Below are 21,192 nucleotides of genomic sequence, written 5' to 3' on the forward strand. Positions count from 1 at the left end.
ACCACCCCTTCCCCCTAAAACAGGGGGCCGGGGGGGGGGGGGTGTGTGAAAGGGAGGTATATAACTCTTGACTCTGAAATCTTTCTGTTCTGCCGACTCACCGATGCACACAGACAACTGGAGCTGATGCGTGAGGACCACCCAGACAAACCGGTGATGCTCGCCACGTTCGGGTCAGAGGTGAACGTGAAGGGAGGGGGCACCTTCACGGGGACACCAACCTCACGATTCACAGGCCTTGACAACACGTCCTATGAGGACCTCATCAACATGGGAAAAGAGCTGTCCCGGAAATACCACCTGAAGCCGCTGGCCGACTCCTTTGAGTAAGAAGGTTCCCTTCTCTGCTGCTGATCTAGAAAAAAAAAAAAAAAAAAAAAGTTGAATTAACACATGAAAGAATGAAAACAACAACTGTTATTTTGGGGATTTAGTCATTAGTATTCTTTTTATCATTTCATGAAAAACAACAAAAGCAACAGCAGCAGCAACAACAAAAACAACGTGTAGATAGACAGATAGACAGATAGACACAGAGATGGATAAATAGATTGACAGATAGATAGATAGGCAGGTAGGTAGGTAAATAGGTAGGTAGGTAGATAGATACTATCTACCCACTATAATTAAATTCTGGCCTAAATAGTCCGGACAGCAGTTTTCACTTCTGCTGTTCTTGTGGAAGGTCATAGTCGGACACGACTATCATACATAAGATAGATCGATAGATAACCAACGCTCGGCTTATATCAGAGATTCACAAAAGCTTACAGTTGAGCCAACAGCAAAGTAAAAGCTGCATGATCAATGGTTTCTCCGCAGCAATGGGAATTCATTTAGAGCTTAGTCTGGTGCGAAGGACGAGGACCCTCAAATTAGATCACAAGATTGCGACGGCTCTTAGTGCTGCAGCCTAGGGGGCCAGTTGGGCTTTGGGGACCATCACAACGCCGACTGTCTATAACCCTGTTGGCCGAGAGAGTGGGGATGTATCTTGGGCAAGACACTCTCCGCTATGATAAGATTATAGTCCAGATAGTCGGGACAGCAGTTTCCTCCTCTGCTACTCTGATGTTCATAGTCGGATACTACAATCATACAGATAGGTAGACCTAACTTCTGTCCGCATTGACAACAGCTTTGCAAAGACAGCAGGGATTGTGGGAGAAGGGACACAACTGGTTCCATTGAATCCTCTCCTTTAGAGATAACTGTTCGGCCTGGTATGAGGTGAGCTTCGTCATCTGAATGATACACTTCAGATGATCAGGAATGGCAGTGACTGTGCCCATGAGCGTAACTGAGTGACACCATTCACAGACGATAGTCTTCGTGTTCACTGCTTCTTCTTCTCCCTTCACTCAGTGAAGAGCCACTGGGACGCCACACAGGATAAGTGTTCACCAGATTCACCCAGGTCTGTCGGTTGTGAGTCAAAGCCTGGGTCTTTGCTAATGGTTTATTTTTTTGTCGTATGTGAGAAAATCACAAGCCAGTGATTTACCAAAGCTGTCAATGATGAGATGTATTATAATTAGAATAATACTTATGACAGGGCTCAGACAGATCAGCAGGTATGTGTGTATATAATATATATATATATATATATATATATATATATATATATATATATATATATATATATATATAAACTCAGCACTCAGGATGTCAATGCGTGTATGCACACAAATATGTATGAATATATATGCGAATGTTCTTTTTTGTAGCGTAATGTTATATAACGTAAAATATTTAATCCTATGCAGTATGATACAATATGATGTGACAAGTTATAATAATGTACGTATGCATACATGCACTTTCAGGTTGATTTTCCTTCCATTGCAAGAACAATTTATTCACTATCATCAGGTCCTTAAGACTTACTGATGTCCTAGTGATTGTTGGTATGAAAAGAACGTTTAAAAATTCCCCTTTTTAGCACGATATACAGTAAAACGATCTATTTATTGCCGTCAGGTCCTTGAGACTTATTCAAGTCATCGTTATTGTTGGTGAGAATTCACATTTCAAAACACAGATGCTGTTGCTATTGTCCATGTGAATACTGTTTGAGAACATTGATATTGTTATTCTCGTTATTGTTGTCGTTATTGTTGTTGTTTTACTCTTTTTGTCACAACAGATTTCTCTGTGTAAAATTCGTGTTGCTCTCCCCAGGGAGAGCGCGTCGCTGCACTGACAGCGTGGCCCATTAAAATAAAAATAAAAAAGTTTTCCTATCAAGGTGCATTTTGCTACAGAATTTTGCCAGGGACAACCTTTTCGTTGCCGTGGGTTCTTTTACGTGCGCTAAGTGCATACTGCACACGGGACCTCGGTTTATCGTCTCATCTGAATGTTGGTGTGAATTCCCATTTCAAAACATTAATATTGTTGCTATTGTTTATGTGAATACCTATTTCAAAACGTTGATGTTCTCGTTATCGTTTGTGTGAATCATTGATGCTGTCGCTTGGTGTCGGTATGAAGAGAACCTTAACACGTGCACCCTGTCTGTACGAATGATGTGCAGCGACCTGCAGGAGGCGGTGAGAAGACTTGATCCGAATGGCTGCACGGCTCTGGGCCCGGCACTGGCCATCTGTGCGGGATTCATCAGCGAGGCTCCAGGCTCCGAGATCGTGCTGTGCACGGACGGCATGCCCAACGTGGGGGTGGGCAGTCTGCAAAGCAGGCAGCGCAACGCTGCCTTCTACACCCAGGTATGCCTTCCTTCTACACCCAGGTATGCCTTGTCCCTCCGAACACGGTGTATGACTACCTAGTGGATTGTTGGCCTAGTGGTAACGCGTCCGCCCTGAAAGCGAGAGAGTGTGAGCGCACTGGTTCGAATCCTACAGTGACCAGTATTTTCTGCACCCCCACCCCCTCCACTAGACATTGAGTGGTGGTCTGCGACGCCAGTCATTCAGATGATGCTGTAAACCGAGGTCCCATGTGCAGCATGCATTTAGTGCACATAAAAGAACCCACGGCGACAAAAGGGTTGTCCCAAGATTCCTCTTCGATTGGGGAAAAAAATGCAAGCAAAAAAAAAAGATGGCGCTCTCAGTGTAGCGATGCGCTTTGACTTGGGAGAACAGCTCGAACTGCACACAGAGAAATATGCTGTGACAAAAAAGTAATGCAATGCAACACAACACAGCACACCACAACACATCACAACACTATACAACGAACGGTCATGCACGTGAAAGCCCATTCGAGTAGGCTTTTCGAGTGACCGTGGGAGTCGCAGCCCACGAAAGAAGAAGAAAATGTATGCCTTGTCTCAGCACTGGTCATCAAGGTCTGAGTTGGTTCGTAGGCATCCGTGTGTTTCCATCTGAAGTGGTGTTTTTATGTTTTAATCTAGAATTGTTTAAGTGTTTGTCGGAATTGGGACCCATGAGTGTGTGACTGAAGTGGTATTGATGTTTGTCAGCGTGTTTTATGTACGTTTTTAGTTTAAAGTTTGTGTCAGGGCCTGGATCCATGTGTTTTTATCTGAAGTGGGTTTTTATGTTTGTCAGTGTATTTTATCTATGTTATTTAAAAATGTGTGTAGGAATTGGGACCCGTGTATTTGTATTCTAAGTGGTTTTTATGCTTATCAGAGTATTTTATGTATATTTTTTTTAATGTGTATGTGTGTGTGTGGTGGTGGGGGGGGGGAACTGGAATTTATTTGTTATCACTGGCTAAGTGCAGGTATGTTCATGCATGCATATGAATTTGCATGATTGATTTTCCTCTCTCTCTCTCTCTCTCTGTGTGTGTGTGTGTGGGGGAGGAGGGTGAGGGGGGTCGCGAGAAAGATGGCGACATGTGTGCAGGCTATGACGAGCTCTCTGTTTTAAAGTTGTGGATTTTCAAGTTTATAGGAAATTCTGTGGAACAAGAGAGTTGAGTTGACCTGGATGAATGAGACTAGCGAAAGGGGAGAGAATGATGCTATGACTGAAGATGTGAGACAAAAAATAGTGTGGTCTGAAGAAAGTGCGCAGATGAACAAAGATGATACTGATTCAGGTGAGTTTAAAGAAGAGTGTTTGGAGAGAGCGCAAAGAATTTTGACGGTTGATGTTGATGAACGACGGGCGCAATAGCCGAGTGGTTAAAGCGTTGGACTGTCAATCTGAGGGTCCCGGGTTCGAATCACGGTGACGGCGCATGGTGGGTAAAGGGTGGAGATTTTTACGATCTCCCAGGTCAACATATGTGCAGACCTGAACCCCCTTCGTGTGTATATGCAAGTAGAAGATCAAATATGCACGTTAAAGATCCTGTAATCCATGTCAGCGTTCGGTGGGTTATGGAAACAAGAACATACCCAGCATGCACACCCCCGAAAACGGAGTATGGCTGCCTACATGGCGGGGTAAAGAACGGTCATACACGTAAAAGCCCACTCGTGTGCATACGAGTGAACGCAGAAGAAGAAGAAGATGTTGATGAACGTGTTGATATTTTTGCTAATGCACTGTACGGAGCAGCGGCATGTATGGTTAGGATGACTGGGAAAAAGAAACGACTGACAAACGATTGGTTTGATGAAGAATGTGCGCAGAAGAAAAAAAATTGTAAAAGGTCTTTTCAGGAATTCAAGAAGGGCGAAAACGGGTTTAGAAGAACGCGGAGAGTTATATGCTAGCGAGAGAAAGTCTTATAATAAACTAAACAAGAGAGGCAAGGCCTTCAAGGCTCACTGTGATAAATTAAGTCCCCTAGCATTACAGAGTAATTTCCCTTTTTTACCAACTGCACCAAAACGTTTGCAAAATAAATAAAAATTCCATGCTTAGCAAAAGAAGTTCCTGTTTGAACAAAAAATGATAATAATGACTCCTCTTGTTGTTGTGTCAGAATAAGAGGTCAAAGTGCCAAGTTTAGAGAATACAAAAAATATAAATATAACAGTAAATGCAGTTTGCATATAATCAGGCTTCTTTTTTTTTTTGTGCCCATCCCAGAGGTGCAATATTGTTTTAAACAATATGACTAGAAAGAACTGAATTTTTCCTATTTTTTATGTCAAATTTGGTGTCAGCTGACAAAGTATTTGCAGAGAAAATGTCAATGTTAAAGATAACCACGGACAACCGAACACCGGGTTAAAACATAGACTCACTTTGTTTACACAAGTGAGTCAAAAAGGATAAGAAGGAGCGACATCATGGGATTAGGTTACAGAAATTGAAAAGATCTGTTAACGATCCAAAAGTATTCTGGACAACGATTAGGTCAGTAGACAGAAAAGCAAACATATATAACGGTATTAGTTTACATTAGTGGTATGATAATTTCTTTAGTGTATTCAATGATGCAGATAAACAGAGCAACAGGAGAACATGACAACAAAGGAAGAGGAGGATAGATATGAACCTATACTTAACGAGTCAATATCAAAAATATAAATCATGGAAGGCATTAAGCATTTGAAAACTGGTAAGAGTGCTGGCATTGACTTTATTCTTGCTGAAATGTTGAAAAAAGCAAACAATGCAGTAATTGATTTTCTACAGGATCTTTTTAACTTACTTTATGCAGAAGCCAACAATGAAAGGAAACGATTAACTTCAATGCAATATTGATATAATCGTAATGATATAGATAGATACAAGATAAAAACCAAAAAAGAAGTTCAGCTTTTCGGTTGGATGGTAGGATGTCCGTTTTTGTTTTGTTTTGTTTTCCCTTTCTGTCAGTTAATTGACTGTCATACATGAATAGTATGGAATGTTTATTTATGTCATGTGTGAGCATGCACGAATGTATCTTTTTTAAGGTGTACGTAATTGTTATTTCCCTTTATCGTTTCTCGCCTTCTTTTCATTTGACAATGACACAAGTGGAATCATCCCCCTTGGCAGTAGAGCTGTAAAACGCTATTTGCCATTACAAAAAAGTGTTGCGTGTCTTTGTGGCATATATATATATATATATATATATATATATATATATATTATAATGTACAGATAAAAACTTTTGGCTTCAGTGAAAGAATTCACAGGCATTTCAACTCTGTGTGTGTGTGTGTTTGCGCGCGTGTGCGCTTGTGTTGTCACGCTGTTCCACTGTGGGTGACGACAGATCGGGGAGTTCGCCAAGGCCAACAAGACCGTCATCAACATCCTGGCGGTGGAGGGGGAGCCCGTGGACCTGGCTACGGTGCAGACAGCAGCGGATGTGAGCGGGGGCACCGTCAACGTGCTGAACCCCCTGGAAATTGTGCGTCAGCTGCGGACCATCATGCAGAACACCCAGGTGGCCCACGACGTCACCGTTACCTTCTTCCTGCACCCTGACTTCGTCTTTGATGAGCCGGACTACCCTCCTGTGAGTGGAGTGTCTGTCGGGGTCTGCTGCTACTTCTTCATCCTTCTCCTCCTCCTCCTTCTCCCCCTCCTCTTTCTCCTCCTCTTCCTTGCTCTTGTTCTTTTCTTCTTCTTTTTCTGCGTTTGCAGGCTGCAAATCCCATGTTCACTGGTATGTACGAGTGGGTTTTTACATGAATGACCCTTTTGACCCGGCCACGCAGGCAACCATTTTCACTTTCCGGGGGTGGGTGGAGGTACATTAACATCCTGAATTTAGGGTTTGTGCGGTGGGCAGGACACCAGTCGCCTGTCCAAGGAGCTGGGCATCGTGATGAAAGACGACGACCTAACCTTCCGCTTCAAACCCCGGGACTCCAGCAAAACTCTGACCATGGAACAAGTGCCCTTTCAGGTTGGGTCTCGTGTTTGTGTGTGGGGAGGGGGGGTAGGGGTGTGGAGTGTGTGTGGATGGGGGGATGCGTGGGTGGTGTGTGTGTGTGTGTGTGTGTGTGTGTGTGTGTGTGTGTGCGCACGCGCGCGCGTACTGTTGCATGCTTGTTCAGCTGAATGCATTTGTAACACACGTAGTATGCACTTAATTTGCATGCTTTTAAACTGAAAGAATGTCCAGTCTACAATTACCATGACTAGCCTATAGAGATTAAAACATAAAATTATTGTAGGTCGGCCCAGGCTTGCAAAATATATAAAGAATGGACAGTTTAGTAAGCTTTTTATGAGTGTTCTGTATGGTTATTTATGCGTTTTAACGTTGACATCTTTGGGGTTTAAATGTGAACTGGTGAATGAGTCTTGTTGCTTTCATGATTCCTTTGTTAGTTATCTGTACCCCAAACAGAGTGCAAGAACTGCGTTTAAGTTCTCAGTCATTTTAGTCATTATGTGTGAGTCTTAAAGCATATATTCATATGTAAATGTGTTGTTCACGTGTATGGTATATACAGATAAATATGACTCTTTGACACACACTGTGACCTATGCATTATTCCACAGGTACAGTTTACATACACACGGCCGGACGGCATGAAATGTCTTCGCATTCTGAGCAAGAGTAACCAAGCCACAAGCAACAGGAAAGACATGGAAGAGGTTGGCATGTTTCTCTGTCTCTTCTTTCTCTCTTTTGTGATTGTAGGAGACTGTCGAGAGAAAGGAAGGAGAGTGATACTGGAGAGAGAAAGAGAGGGAGGAGAGAGAGAGAGAGAGGGAGGAGAGAGAGAGAGAGACACACACACACACACACATGTGTGTGTGTGTATGTATATATATATATATATATATATATATAGATATATAGATATATATAGATATATATAATTTTAGATATATGTACATGTATAGAAACTAGTGAAAGAGAACACACAGAGAGGGGAAGGGAGTGATAAGAGAAAGAGAGAAGATAGAAAGATAGGAGAGAGAGAGAGAGAGTTGTAAAAGTGATACTAGAGAGAGAGAGGAGAAAGAGTGAGGGGGTAGGGTGATGCTAGTGAGAGAGGGGTGGGGGGGAGTGATACAAGAGAGAGAAGAAAGAGAGAGACAGCCACAGACACAAAGAGGGAATTTCTTTGCACTAAGCAGAGAAAAAGAAAAGTTTTAACATAGCATGTTTTCAAGGTATACCGTGCCTACCGTGACTGACTGCCTCGTTCAACGGTCTGTCCCCAGGGAATCAATGTATGAATGCTATGACTGACTGCTCAACGGTCTGTCCCCAGGGAATAGTGTGTCAATGCTATGACTGACTGCTCAACGGTCTGTCCCCAGGGAATCAGTGTGTCAATGCTATGACTGTTCAGCGGTCTGTCCCCAGGGAATCAGTGTGTCAATGCTATGACTGTTCAGCGGTCTGTCCCCAGGGAATCAGTGTGTCAATGCTATGACTGTTCAACGGTCTGTCCCCAGGGAATCAGTGTGTCAATGCTATGACTGTTCAACGGTCTGTCCCCAGGGAATCAGTGTGTCAATGCTATGACTGACTGCTCAACGGTCTGTCCGCAGGGAATCAGTGTGTCAATGCTATGACTGTTCAGCGGTCTGTCCCCAGGGAATCAGTGTGTCAATGCTATGACTGTTCAACGACCTGTCCCCAGGGAATCAGTGTGTCAATGCTATGACTGACTGCTCAACGGTCTGTCCGCAGGGAATCAATGTGTCAATGCTATGACTGTTCAACGACCTGTCCCCAGGGAATCAGTGTGTCAATGCTATGACTGACTGCTCAACGGTCTGTCCCCAGGGAATAGTGTGTCAATGCTATGACTGACTCCTATTCAATGACCTGTCCACAGGGAATCAATGTATCAATGCTATGATTGTTCAACGATCTGTCCCCAGGGAATCAATGTGTCAATGCTATGACTGACTCCTATTCAATGACCTGTCCACAGGGAATCAATGTATCAATGCTATGATTATTCAACGATCTGTCCCCAGGGAATCAGTGTGTCAATGCTATGACTGTTCAACGACCTGTCCCCAGGGAATCAGTGTGTCAATGCTATGACTGTTCAACGACCTGTCCCCAGGGAATCAGTGTGTCAATGCTATGACTGTTCAACGACCTGTCCCCAGGGAATCAGTGTGTCAATGCTATGACTGTTCAACGACCTGTCCCCAGGGAATCAGTGTGTCAATGCTATGACTGTTCAACGACCTGTCCCCAGGGAATCAGTGTGTCAATGCTATGACTGTTCAACGACCTGTCCCCAGGGAATCAGTGTGTCAATGCTATGACTGTTCAGCGACCTGTCCCCAGGGAATCAGTGTGTCAGTGCTATGACTGTTCAACGACCTGTCCCCAGGGAATCAGTGTGTCAATGCTATGACTGTTCAACGACCTGTCCCCAGGGAATCAGTGTGTCAATGCTATGGCTGTTCAACGACCTGTCCCCAGGGAATCAGTGTGTCAATGCTATGACTGTTCAACGACCTGTCCCCAGGGAATCAGTGTGTCAATGCTATGACTGTTCAGCGACCTGTCCCCAGGGAATCAGTGTGTCAATGCTATGGCTGTTCAACGACCTGTCCCCAGGGAATCAGTGTGTCAATGCTATGACTGTTCAACGACCTGTCCCCAGGGAATCAGTGTGTCAATGCTATGACTGTTCAACGACCTGTCCCCAGGGAATCAGTGTGTCAATGCTATGACTGTTCAACGACCTGTCCCCAGGGAATCAATGTATCAATGCTATGATTGTTCAACGATCTGTCCCCAGGGAATCAATGTGTCAATGCTATGACTGTTCAACGACCTGTCCCCAGGGAATCAGTGTGTCAATGCTATGACTGTTCAACGACCTGTCCCCAGGGAATCAGTGTGTCAATGCTATGACTGTTCAACGGTCTGTCCCCAGGGAATCAGTGTGTCAATGCTATGACTGACTGCTCAACGGTCTGTCCCCAGGGAGTCAATGTGTCAATGCTATGACTGTTCAACGACCTGTCCCCAGGGAATCAATGTCTCAATGCTATGACTGACTGACTGTTTAATGATCTGTCCCCAGGGAATCAATGTCTCTGTCCTCGGAGCAGCCGCCGTCAAGAGATCCGCCTTGATGGCACAGAAACAAGACGTCAAGGCTGCCAACGCGCATTTGTACGTTCTCTCTCTCTCTCTCTCTCTCTCTCTCTGTCTGTCTGTCTGTCATTCACCTACATACACATACGCTTATATGCTAAGTAGGTTACTATAGCAGACAGTCAAGCACTTACACTCTCTCATACACTACACATACCCACTGTCACGTACACAGTGGGGAAAAGACGAGGACGTTATGTAAGGGCTATCTGACTTCACTTTCATCCACACCGACCACAAACAGTACACGCAAGTGCAGCACGTTCAATTATTATTCAGATTAACTTCTGATATCATACACATTCCACACTTTATGCATGTGCCACATACTCACGTACCAGTTCAATTCGCATGCTTACTATAATTTTTCACAAAACCAATCCAAGCACTAAAGAAAATAATGTCGGTTCGAATCCCACGTCAAGGGAACAAAGCGAGCGCGCCAAGCTCACCGTTGTGACAGCTAGCCGCTTCTAAGGGCCTGCTCACATCACTCTATCTTGTGGATTCTAAAGGCCTACCCACGCCTTTCAGTCTTTGGGCCACACACCTAATAAATCCGCTACAACGTTCACCTGTTACGCACTGTGCAAAACTTAAATCCCCAGCGCCGTCCACACCAGTTACAATAATCTCCAGCCTCAAAATTTCATAATAAAAGCTCAGCTGAGGGACTTCTGACACCAGAGTCCCCAGAACAGGTTTTATGCATTCACAATACACACGCCATCTATGCACTTCAAAAGATATATACATAAAAAAAAATGATGGAAGCACATTCAAACTCTGTTACATTCTGTCCAAGCTCATTTGGAGAACCACAGTTGTCCAAGCCACACACGGCCAAATGATTTCCGACTCAAATCACCGAGCCCGGTTCCTTCTCTTTCCTCAGACTAAGGGAAGTATCTCCACAAAAGAATATTGGGCTAAATAATGCCTCACATTAAATCAACGTCTTGCGTCTGCCAAGTGAACACCACCGTCCACCACGGCTCGTAGACCTTGCGCCCTCTCTGGACGCCCAGCGTGTACAAGCTGGAGTTAAGGTCGTCTTCTGCAACGTGGCCAACTAGCGTACCACAGCCAGTGGGACTGAAGCCGCGCTGAGAGGAAAAAGGAGGGGAGAGGGAGAAGAGGAAGAAGCTGACCTGAGACAGAGGGAAACAACAAAGGTTGTCTCTGCCCTACTCAAACTTACTTACTGTCGGGGTTCGAAACCGAAATCTCAATCAAGATTTAATGATTTTGATTCACAGCACTTTTTTCGATTCTGACTTGGTAAATTGTGAAATAAAAATAACCGAAAGTAGAAATAATAACTTTGAATACAATCATTGCACTAGTTTAGAAAACCAAAGTTTTCTTATGCGATCCATGGCACCAAATATATATAAATAAGTTCACTTACCGAATCAGATGGCAATTCACGATCTTGACAGGTGGAGACAACGCCTTTCGTCAACGGACGATCTCGACACACCAAACAAACTTTACAAATTAACACAGATTCTCGTGCAACTCGCAACTTGGTCGCTGCGTTGACACTGGCAAGAAGCGAAAGCCACACAGCAAAATCAAAACTTCCTAAAGCATCGCTTCTTTACACACACGCACATTCTCTCTCTCTCTCTCTCTCTCTCTCTCTCTCACCTACACACACACACACACACACCGCGCGCGCGCGCGCTTTTACACACTAAGTAAGTTACTATAGCAGACAATGAAACATTTACACACTCTTATACACTGCAATGCACACGTTGTGAAACTGAAACTGAAACCATGTTCATTTGTATCCATGCAGAAAAAGCAAGCGAAGGGGGTTAACTTCTACAGTATTTCCAGCTGTCCGCACTTGTCATGAGAGAGAAAAGTTTTTTTTTCAAAAAGTGTTCTTCCCATTTGTGTGGCATGGAAGACTGGTCAGGCTTTAAACTCCCAAGGGTTGAATGGATTAAATCTCAGGTGTAACATAAACATTTTTGTCCTGTCTGGCTGTTCAGTTTTGTCTGTCTCTTGTCCGTGTGGCTGCTCACGCATGATGACAGTTAGGATACAAATCATTCCGTCAAAAACTGAAGGGTCAGATTCCAAAACTTTCATCTCCATTTTCCCCCTCTTAAAAGAATTCGTGTCTGTCTTTGTGTGTTATGGTCATCTAGCCATACAACTGATGGATTACATTAGAAAAAAATATATCATCTCTAAACAAGAATGTGTGTCTGTGTGTGATGGAAGTCATTAAAAATTTTAGCCATACAACTGAGGGATTACATTAGAAAAAAATTATATCATCTCTAGAAAAGAATGTGTGTCTGTCTTTGTGTGTAATGGAGGTCATTTAGCCATACAACTGAGGAATTACATTAGAAAAAATGATATCATCTCTAGAAAAGAATGTGACTGTCTGTGTGTGTAATGGAGGTCATTTAGCCATACAACTGAGGAATTACATTAGAAAAAATGATATCATCTCTAGAAAAGAATGTGTGTTGTGTGTGATGGAGGTCATTTAGCCATACAACTGAGGAATTACATTAGAAAAAAAATTATATTATCTCTAGAAAAGAATGTGTGTCTGTGTGTAATGGAGGTCATTTAGCCATACAACTGAGGAATTACATTAGAAAAAATGATATCATCTTTAGAAAAGAATGTGTGTCTTTGTGTGTGATGGAGGTCATTTAGCCATACAACTGAGGAATTACATTAGAAAAAATGATATTATCTCTAGAAAAGAATGTGTGTTGTGTGTGATGGAGGTCATTTAGCCATACAACTGAGGAATTACATTAGAAAAAAAATTATATTATCTTTTAAAAAAGAATGTGTGCCTTTGTGTATGATGGAGGTCATTAAAAATTTTAGCCATACAACTGAGGGTTTACATTAGAAAAAAATTATATCATCTCTAGAAAAGAATGTGACTGCCTGTGTGTGTAATGGAGGTCATTTAGCCATACAACTGAGGGATTACATTAGAAAAAATGATATCATCTCTAGAAAAGAATGTGTGTTGTGTCATTTAGCCATACAACTGAGGGATTACATTAGAAAAAATTATATCATCTCTAGAAAAGAATGTGTCTGTCTTTGTGTGTGATGGAGGTCATTTAGCCATAAAACTGATGAATTGCATTAGAAAAAAATGATATCATCTCTAGAAAAGAATGTGTGTCTTTGTGTGTGATGGAGGTCATTTAGCCGTACAACTGAGGAATTACATTAGAAAAAAAATTATATCATCTCTAGAAAAGAATGTGTGTCTTTGTGTGTGATGGAGGTCATTTAGCCGTACAAATGAGGGATTACATTAGAAAAAATTATATCATCTCTAGAAAAGAATGTGTGTCTTTGTGTGTGATGGAGGTCATTTAGCCATACAACTGAGGGATTACATTAGAAAAAAAATTACATCATCTCTAATATTCTATTAAAAAAAAATGTTTGTCTGACATTCTCTGTGTGTGTGTGTGTGTGTGTGCACGTGCACCACAGGAAAGCGGTGAAGAGACTGGCGCAGCGAGGAGCCCAAGTCATGGAGCAGAAGGTGGAACTGGCCGCTTTCAGAGACGAATGTGAAGACCTGGACGTCGAGATTACAGACAACATGGCTAACTGGGTCAGTAACACACCACTTTCGCTTTCTAAAGGAGGCGTCACTGTGTACAGACAAATCCATTATAAGTTACACCACATGTCTGACCAGCAGCATAACCCAGCGCACTTGGCCAGGCCTTGAGTTCATGCTTATATGTATGTGTGCACCTATCAGATTGGATTTCTTCTACAGAATTTTACCAGAGGACAACATTATTGTTGCAGTGGGTTGGGTTTTTTTAATTTTTGTTTTTTTTGTGCGCCAAGTAGGTGCTGCACGTGGGGCCGATATGTTATGCCTAGGTATTTCAGGTAAACCTGTTATATGTATAGATATTTCAGGTATACCTGTTATTTTGGGATATTTCAGGTATACGTGATATGTTATGTCTATAGGTAGTTCAGGTAGACCTGTTATTAATCTAGATATTTCAGGTAGACCTGTCATAAATCTGAATGTTTCAGGTATACGTGTTATATTACATGTCTGTCTATTTCATGTATCCCTACCTTTTCTATATGGTTATCTTATAGGTCCAGATGTTTCAGGTATTCCTTTTCATAACCCTAGAACAGGGAAAAAAAACTTTTGTTAAATCTGCGTGGACATCTTGTTTATCCCTATTGTTTATGTTGCTATCTTGTAGGTTCAGATGTTTCAGGTATACCTTTTCATAAACATGAAAAAAAAAGTTTGTTGAACCTGCATGACCATCTTGTTCCTTCACTGCAGAGCGGGGCCTCAGCTTCTCACATGGACGCCAGAAGCAAACTGCTGTTCACCAAGGCCAGAACTAGCCACTCCAGGTATCAGACCCCCATGGGCAAACAGGCAGCGACGAAGGCCAAAATTATGTCCAAGTCATCCAAAGCAGCGTACTATCAGCAACAGTTCTGAAGCGGACTGTTCTGGTCAGCATGCGTTTGTAGTCGTAGCCCATGAACCGGGATGAATACTGAACATTATATTAAGATGTACACATTCACAATGAACACCAGTTCATCAGCGAGGCAGGTGTCGTAGATAAGAATTGTTTTTGCAGACTGGATGAAAACAATGTATAAACAACACTTTCTGATGATGAGAATTAGTTCTGTAGACTGGTTGAAGGCAATGCATAAACACCACTTGTTTGAGATAAGAACTAGTTCTGCGTACTGTTTGAAAACAATGTATAAGCAACACTTGTTTGTGATGAGAAAAAGTTACCCAGACTGTTTAAAAACAATATATAAACAGCACTTGTTTGTAATGAGAATTAGTTCTGCATACTGTTTAAAAACAATGTATAAACAACACTAGTTTATGATAAGAATTAGTTCTGCATACTAGTTAAAAACAATGTATAATAAAAACAACCCTTGCTTGTGATGAGTATTAGTTCTGCATACTGTTTAAAAACATTGTATAAACAACACTAGCTTGTGATAAGAATTAGTTCTGCATACTGTTAAAAAAAACAACCAAAAAACAATGTATAAACAAGACTTGCTTATGACGAGAAAAAGTTATGCAGACTATTTGAAAACAATATCTTGACAACACTTGATTTTGAGTGGATAATTAAGCTTTGGAGTGGATCACTCACAATAAATCGAGGGTCCAAAGAAAAATGGATTTAACAAACGCAAGATTCGTACCAGAACAGATATGTGTAAAGCTTACAATTTACTCTGGATACACATTTTTTCAAGGAATTTGGACATATATCTTTTTCAAGGAACATTTATGACATGCAGTTTAATGTAATCCTGTTTATAGTAAAAGCAAATCCTGGGTGTTAATAAATACGTCAAGGTTTTAAGACAGATGTGGCGCGTGTGAGCAGTTGAATAAACATTTCAGTCCACGAACTATCAGGTGGTTTTTATTGTTTTTGTTTTGGCTCTTCTCTTCTCCGTTTGCCCACCTTACCTTTTCTACGTTGTGAAAAAAAATATATAAACACTCTGGCACCGTTCGGTTTGTTGTTTCAGTGATTGACGACTGTTTTGGTGTGTAGTTTTATCCTGCTTCATTAAAGGAGTGTGTAGCGTTTAATGGAACTGTCGACAATGTTGATGCTTTAGTATTCATAATCTGCAATGAGTGTGTATATCTATGTGTATTTTCACCTCTTATATTTTCCCTACAAAATTTTGACCTGTTGTTCCCTATTGCTAACATTTGATTTCCTCTTCTATAATGTAGCATTAAATCTGTTTTGGACGGAGACGTGATGGAAAATTGTACTCAAGTGCTTTTCTATTATGCTTAATAAAGAATTTTGTCTTGACTTGCTTTATTATCTTTGTGACATGATGTGATTAGTGTTTTACAAGTGTGTGTGTGTGTGTGTGTGTGTGTGTTTCTTTACTTTAACGTCTTTTCACTGTAAAGTGATATTAGACGGGTGTGTGTGTGTGTGTGTTTCTTTCTTTCTTTCTTTCTTTCTTTCTTTTAACGTTTTTTCACTGTTAAGTGATATTAGACGGGTGTTTGTGTGTGTGTGTGTGTGTGTTTATTTCTTTAGCTTAACGTCTTTTCAATGTGTGAGTGTATGTCTCTCTCTCTCTCTCGCTCTGTGTGTGTGTGTGTGTGTGTGTGTGTGTGTGCGCGCGCGCGCGTGCGCGCGTATGTGTGTGTGTGTTTTCTTTATTTGTTTACCTTGTTGTGCAATACGTTATTGTACTCACGCGCACGTGTTTCTGTGAGTGTGTGTGTGTGTGTGTGTGTGTGTTTCTGTGCATTTCACATACATACACACACACACATATATGTATATATATATACGTTTTCGGGGGTGTGCATGCTGGGTATGTTCTTGTTTCTATAACCCACCGAACGCTGACATGGATTACAGGATCTTTGACGTGCGTATTTGATCTTCTGCTTGCATATACACACGAAGGGGGTTCAGGCACTAGCAGGTCTGCACATATGTTGACCTGGGAGATCGTAAAAATCTCCACCCTTTACCCACCAGGCGCCGTCACCGTGATTCGAACCCGGGACAATCAGATTGACAGTCCAACGCTTTAACCACTCGGCTATTGCGCCCGTCGCTTAATATGACGATATTTATCGTTTCAATGTGCACAGGTCTGCTAGTCTTCCTCCGTCCTGTAGTGTCTGTACGCTCTCATGGCCTGACCAGCGCGAAGGTATCATGAACAGGTCAGGCATTCACCCCCTCTCTCTTCCTTATTCATACAGCTGATGTGGCGTAGGGTTTACGGATCAGTCCGCACGCTTTGACGCCTGCCTGTATTTGGAAGTTAAGTATACACACAAGGGCACACACACTGAGAGGACTGGGTAGTGCGGTCGGGAGTTTGGGTGAGAGGACAAGACAAAGGGTGAGAGGACAAGACAAACGAGAAAGACACGTAGATCGATCATCAGTTTCAGTTTCAGTTTCAGTAGCTCAAGGAGGCGTCACTGCGTTCGGACAAATCCATATACGCTACACCACATCTGCCAAGCAGATGCCTGACCAGCAGTGTAACCCAACGCGCTTAGTCAGGCCTTGAGAGAAAAAAAAAGGTGAATAAATAATAGATAAGCTTACATAAATAAACAAATAAATAATAATTATAATATAAAAAGGTAGTAGTAATAAAAAAAAAGACAAAAAAAGACATCAATGATGATACCAAAACACAGGAACTGTCACGGCAGTAATATCAAAGAAACAAAAGCCACTATAAAAAGTTATTTCAAAAAGTTGTAGTAGTTTATTGATTTCGAGATGCTGAGACACAACAAAATAAATGCAATTCACAATTCACGAATTTGAATGTCCCTGGGGTCTGTCTCTCTCCGGAAGAAATAACAGCAATTAGATGAAAGATGACCGCTGAATCTGTAAAACTAACAGATGAAGAAAGTCTGGGTTAGACATCGTGGAGAAGGACCAAAGGACAGGATAGAGTCACACGCAGGGAGAGATGAGACCAGTTTTATTGTTTTATTCACAATAGTTGGAGGAAAGAAGACAGTGCATTGAAGACACACACACACACACACACACACACACACACACACACACACACACACACACACACACAGAGATTTCCGTATATATACATATACGTATATATCAGGACCAACACTCGGCTTATATCACATATTGACATAAGTTTATAGTTGCACCAACAGCAGAGAGCTCTGTTGTCAATGGTTTCTCCATTACAATGGGAAATGATTCACAGCTTAGTCTTTTGTGAAGGACTATGACTTTCAAACTAAAAGGCAAAATTGCACTCGCTCTTAGTGCTGCAGCCTTGGGGGCTAGCTTGCCATTGGGAACCACCCCAACGCCGAGTGTCCTAAAACCCTCTTGGCCGAGAGAGTGGATATGTATCTTGGGCAAGACACTCTCCACTATAATCAAATTCTAGCCCAGAGTGTTTGGACAGCAGTTACCTCCTTTTGTTCTGATGGTCATAGTCGAACACTACTATCATATATACACATTTTACATAATAATATATATATATATATATATATAATCGAGAGAGAGAGATGTGTGTATGCATGCATGTATGTGTGTGAGCATGCGCGCGCGCGAGCGTGTGTATGTATGTGATCACGGGCGAGGGACGAGTGGCATAGATGGTAATTATCTGGACTTGTTGAACGTGTGGCGAGGTGTCCGGGTCAAAATATGTCGTGGGGACATTTCAGGAAGGGTTACATGTTAGGGAAAACACTCTTGAAATATCGCTACAAGTTCCAGATCTGTGTTATCACCCTTTAACCTCACCCGGATAATATGCGCCTTCTGAAAAAGGTTTGTTCTAAAATGCTTGTTAACACAAGGAAATATATCTCATTCGCATCATTTTCGTTCTCTTGCCATTCCTTGGGTATCCAGCACAAATGAAGAATTTCATCGTAAAATGTACAGTGCGTTATTATGAGCTTGTGGTAGGTACATTGTTCTTTCAACATGTTCATTACACACGCACGCACGCGCGCGCACATGCACGCACGCACATCAAAACTCAAAACGTGTAAGGTTTCATTTTTTTTCCAGTCATTTATTTATTCTTTAAGCATGCTTTCATTCAATATAAATTTCTGATTAGATGAAGACAACTGGGAATAAAACGCCACCCAGTTTTCACAATTTCCAAAAAGACAAATTGTGAGGGGATACAAACTGAAACAGTACGACACACGTGGTTGTGGGAGTCACCCGTGGATGCACGCGCGCACGAACATGCACAGACAAAAAGCACGAGCGTACGAACATGCACGGACAATGATACGCGCGCACGAACAAGCCTTGACATATGCACGCGCGCATGAACATCCATACACATATCCACACGCGAGCGAACACACACATGGGCGCACGAATATGCATAGGCATGTATACCCGGTGTTGTAAGGGCTTAGGAACACATGCGTCGTATCACCATGTTCACGTGCAGTCAACATGGAACAAAGAACATGAACACCTTGCCAGTAAAACAAAACTGGAAGAGGAGGGAAAATATCGAAAAATGGCCGATCGAAACAAAGGCGACATTTGAAATAAACAAGAAAATGCAAAACAGCAGTTAAAATCTGACTAGATCAATGCAAAACAACGTACATGTCTGTATGTCCACCCGTCATGCATGTAACAAATGCGTGTTGCCTGAGTTCAGTGATTCATTTCAGTACCATGTGTAAGGTTCCCCGAATATGGCCGTGATATGTCAGTGACTTTTGTACACACCACACCGCAGTAATAGGTGCACATACAGTTGTCTCCATCAAGGAAAAAACCCAGACATTCCATCAAAATCGTTGAACATATAATGCCCATGACTGAGTTCCCACACATACTATGTAAAAACATATAAGATAATGTCGTAAGTGGATTCCCACACAGACTATGTAATCTGGTTAACTGGATTATGTTCACTGGATCAAAAGTTAAAAGGCTAAAAGTGCTGTAGCCGTTACGGCCAACAGGGCAGTGAATTCATATCCACCGTGTCTAGGGGCGGCATAGGAAGGCGGGGCCCAGTCCTCTCCACCCGCCGTTTCAACCTTCCCCAACCGATGGCAGGTACACCTCACACCTGCGTGGAGCGAAGAAATTCGGAGTAACGTGCCTTTCCCAATGACACAACACTATGCCGAAACGGGGCCTCGAACCCTGACCACAGCTGACCACTGGACCAGAGGGACCACGCCTCTACGACTGGCCACAGCGCCTCTTCCTGGATTACTATTTTCAGTGTAACAAACCATGGAAACTGTGCATCAAACTCACATGTCAGACAACCCACCTCCGCTGGCTGCTCTGTAATAGGACTGGTTGACATTAGATGGCATGTTACACAAAACAACAAAATAACCCGTAAATATCCGTTCATTATAGAGAAACACGGGGTAGCGAACAAACAGAATACATAAAGGGACGCAACTCCACCCTAAATCCCAAAATAATACGGAAACGGAAACAAACAGACGCATTGACAAAATGAAGTACTTAGTTGCTTCGAAGGTTTTCTGGTCATCTTACAACCAGTCTTCCATGTTTGGTTAACAAATACTGTCCACTGAAGACAGGCAGACGCGAATAAGTTTCAGCTGAATGTCTTCATTTCACACGATGGTTGATACGTGTACAGTAACCAGGAAAGGATGTACCGGCTGAAGAACTTTTGAATGAGCTTAAAGAACACTTTCTGTTTTAAGTTTGAAGCACTCAATGAAGTCTTTTGAAATCAACTGAACCGAACCGATTTTGTGTGTACACACGTTTGTCTGTGTATGGTATGTCGTACTTGAATGTATGTATAATAATGATAATAATGTACACGGTTTATTGTAAACGCCACTCGCTCCTGGACTGGGATATGCAAACAATAGCGGGCAGTATTATGATTATTATTATTATTATGATTATGATTATCATTATTATTATTATTTGTTGTTAGTAAAAGTAGTAGTATTAGTTTTCCCTCAAATGGTGATAAAGGAAGAGCTCCAATAACATAACGAACAGGAAGAAGATGCAAGCGAGGGACAAAGAGGGAGAGAAAGAAAGAAACCAAGAGAGTTTCAAAATGTCAGTAAAAAAAAGAAGTCAGTGATGTGAGATAGCAAAGACAAAATGGCAGAGGTTGAATAAATAAACGAACGAATATTATATTTAAGCAAAAGGAAAAAGCGGAAACACACGAACTGATGTTTTAAAACTTACAAAGTAAACCAGTACAAATAAGTAAACTGGAAAACATGATATCGGTTAAGAAAAATAAAATAAAATAAAAATAAAATAAAAAAACCACTACGATGAAATGACTACGTTAGAAGATCCAACCGCCGTGGTAAAAGATGAAAAGTAAAGAAAGACAACAACACGAGTTTCCTGCTGTTCACAGTGTATCATAGTCTCCGATTACACTCCATGGCTAGATGAAAGAAGTAATCACAATAAATTTACGTTCATACAGAAAAGTGCGAAACATGAGTATGAGAGAGAGAGAGAGAGAGAGAGAGAGAGAGAGAGAGAGAGAGAGAGAGAAGCAGACAGAGAGGGGAGAGAGAGGGGATATATATATATATATATATATATAGAGAGAGAGAGAGAGAAATCGAAATCGAAACTTTTTTTATTGAGGGAAAAGGAATAGGCACTTGGTCTGTTTACATGCTACCCTCGTGAAGAAAACGTATAA

The 21,192-nt window shown here is 41.9% G+C and overlaps 1 protein-coding gene across 3 annotated transcripts in view; it reads left to right on the top strand.

The window, feature by feature from the left end:
* LOC143281131 (circularly permutated Ras protein 1-like) overlaps nt 1-15,800 on the top strand; it is a 28,813-nt gene extending 13,013 nt beyond the window's left edge. For all 3 annotated transcript variants that reach the window (XM_076586119.1, XM_076586121.1, XM_076586120.1), the window contains 8 exons: nt 114-326; nt 2,537-2,726; nt 6,097-6,342; nt 6,619-6,735; nt 7,338-7,433; nt 9,848-9,939; nt 13,423-13,546; nt 14,258-15,800. In XM_076586119.1, the coding sequence (XP_076442234.1) occupies nt 114-326; nt 2,537-2,726; nt 6,097-6,342; nt 6,619-6,735; nt 7,338-7,433; nt 9,848-9,939; nt 13,423-13,546; nt 14,258-14,422 (1,243 nt within the window). In that variant the 3' untranslated portion in view covers nt 14,423-15,800. The remainder of the gene's footprint in view (nt 1-113; nt 327-2,536; nt 2,727-6,096; nt 6,343-6,618; nt 6,736-7,337; nt 7,434-9,847; nt 9,940-13,422; nt 13,547-14,257) is intronic.
* The last annotated feature ends 5,392 nt before the right edge of the window (nt 15,801-21,192 follow it).

Source organism: Babylonia areolata, chromosome 4 (assembly GCF_041734735.1).
Source record: "Babylonia areolata isolate BAREFJ2019XMU chromosome 4, ASM4173473v1, whole genome shotgun sequence".
NCBI classification, from domain to species: domain Eukaryota; kingdom Metazoa; phylum Mollusca; class Gastropoda; order Neogastropoda; family Buccinidae; genus Babylonia; species Babylonia areolata.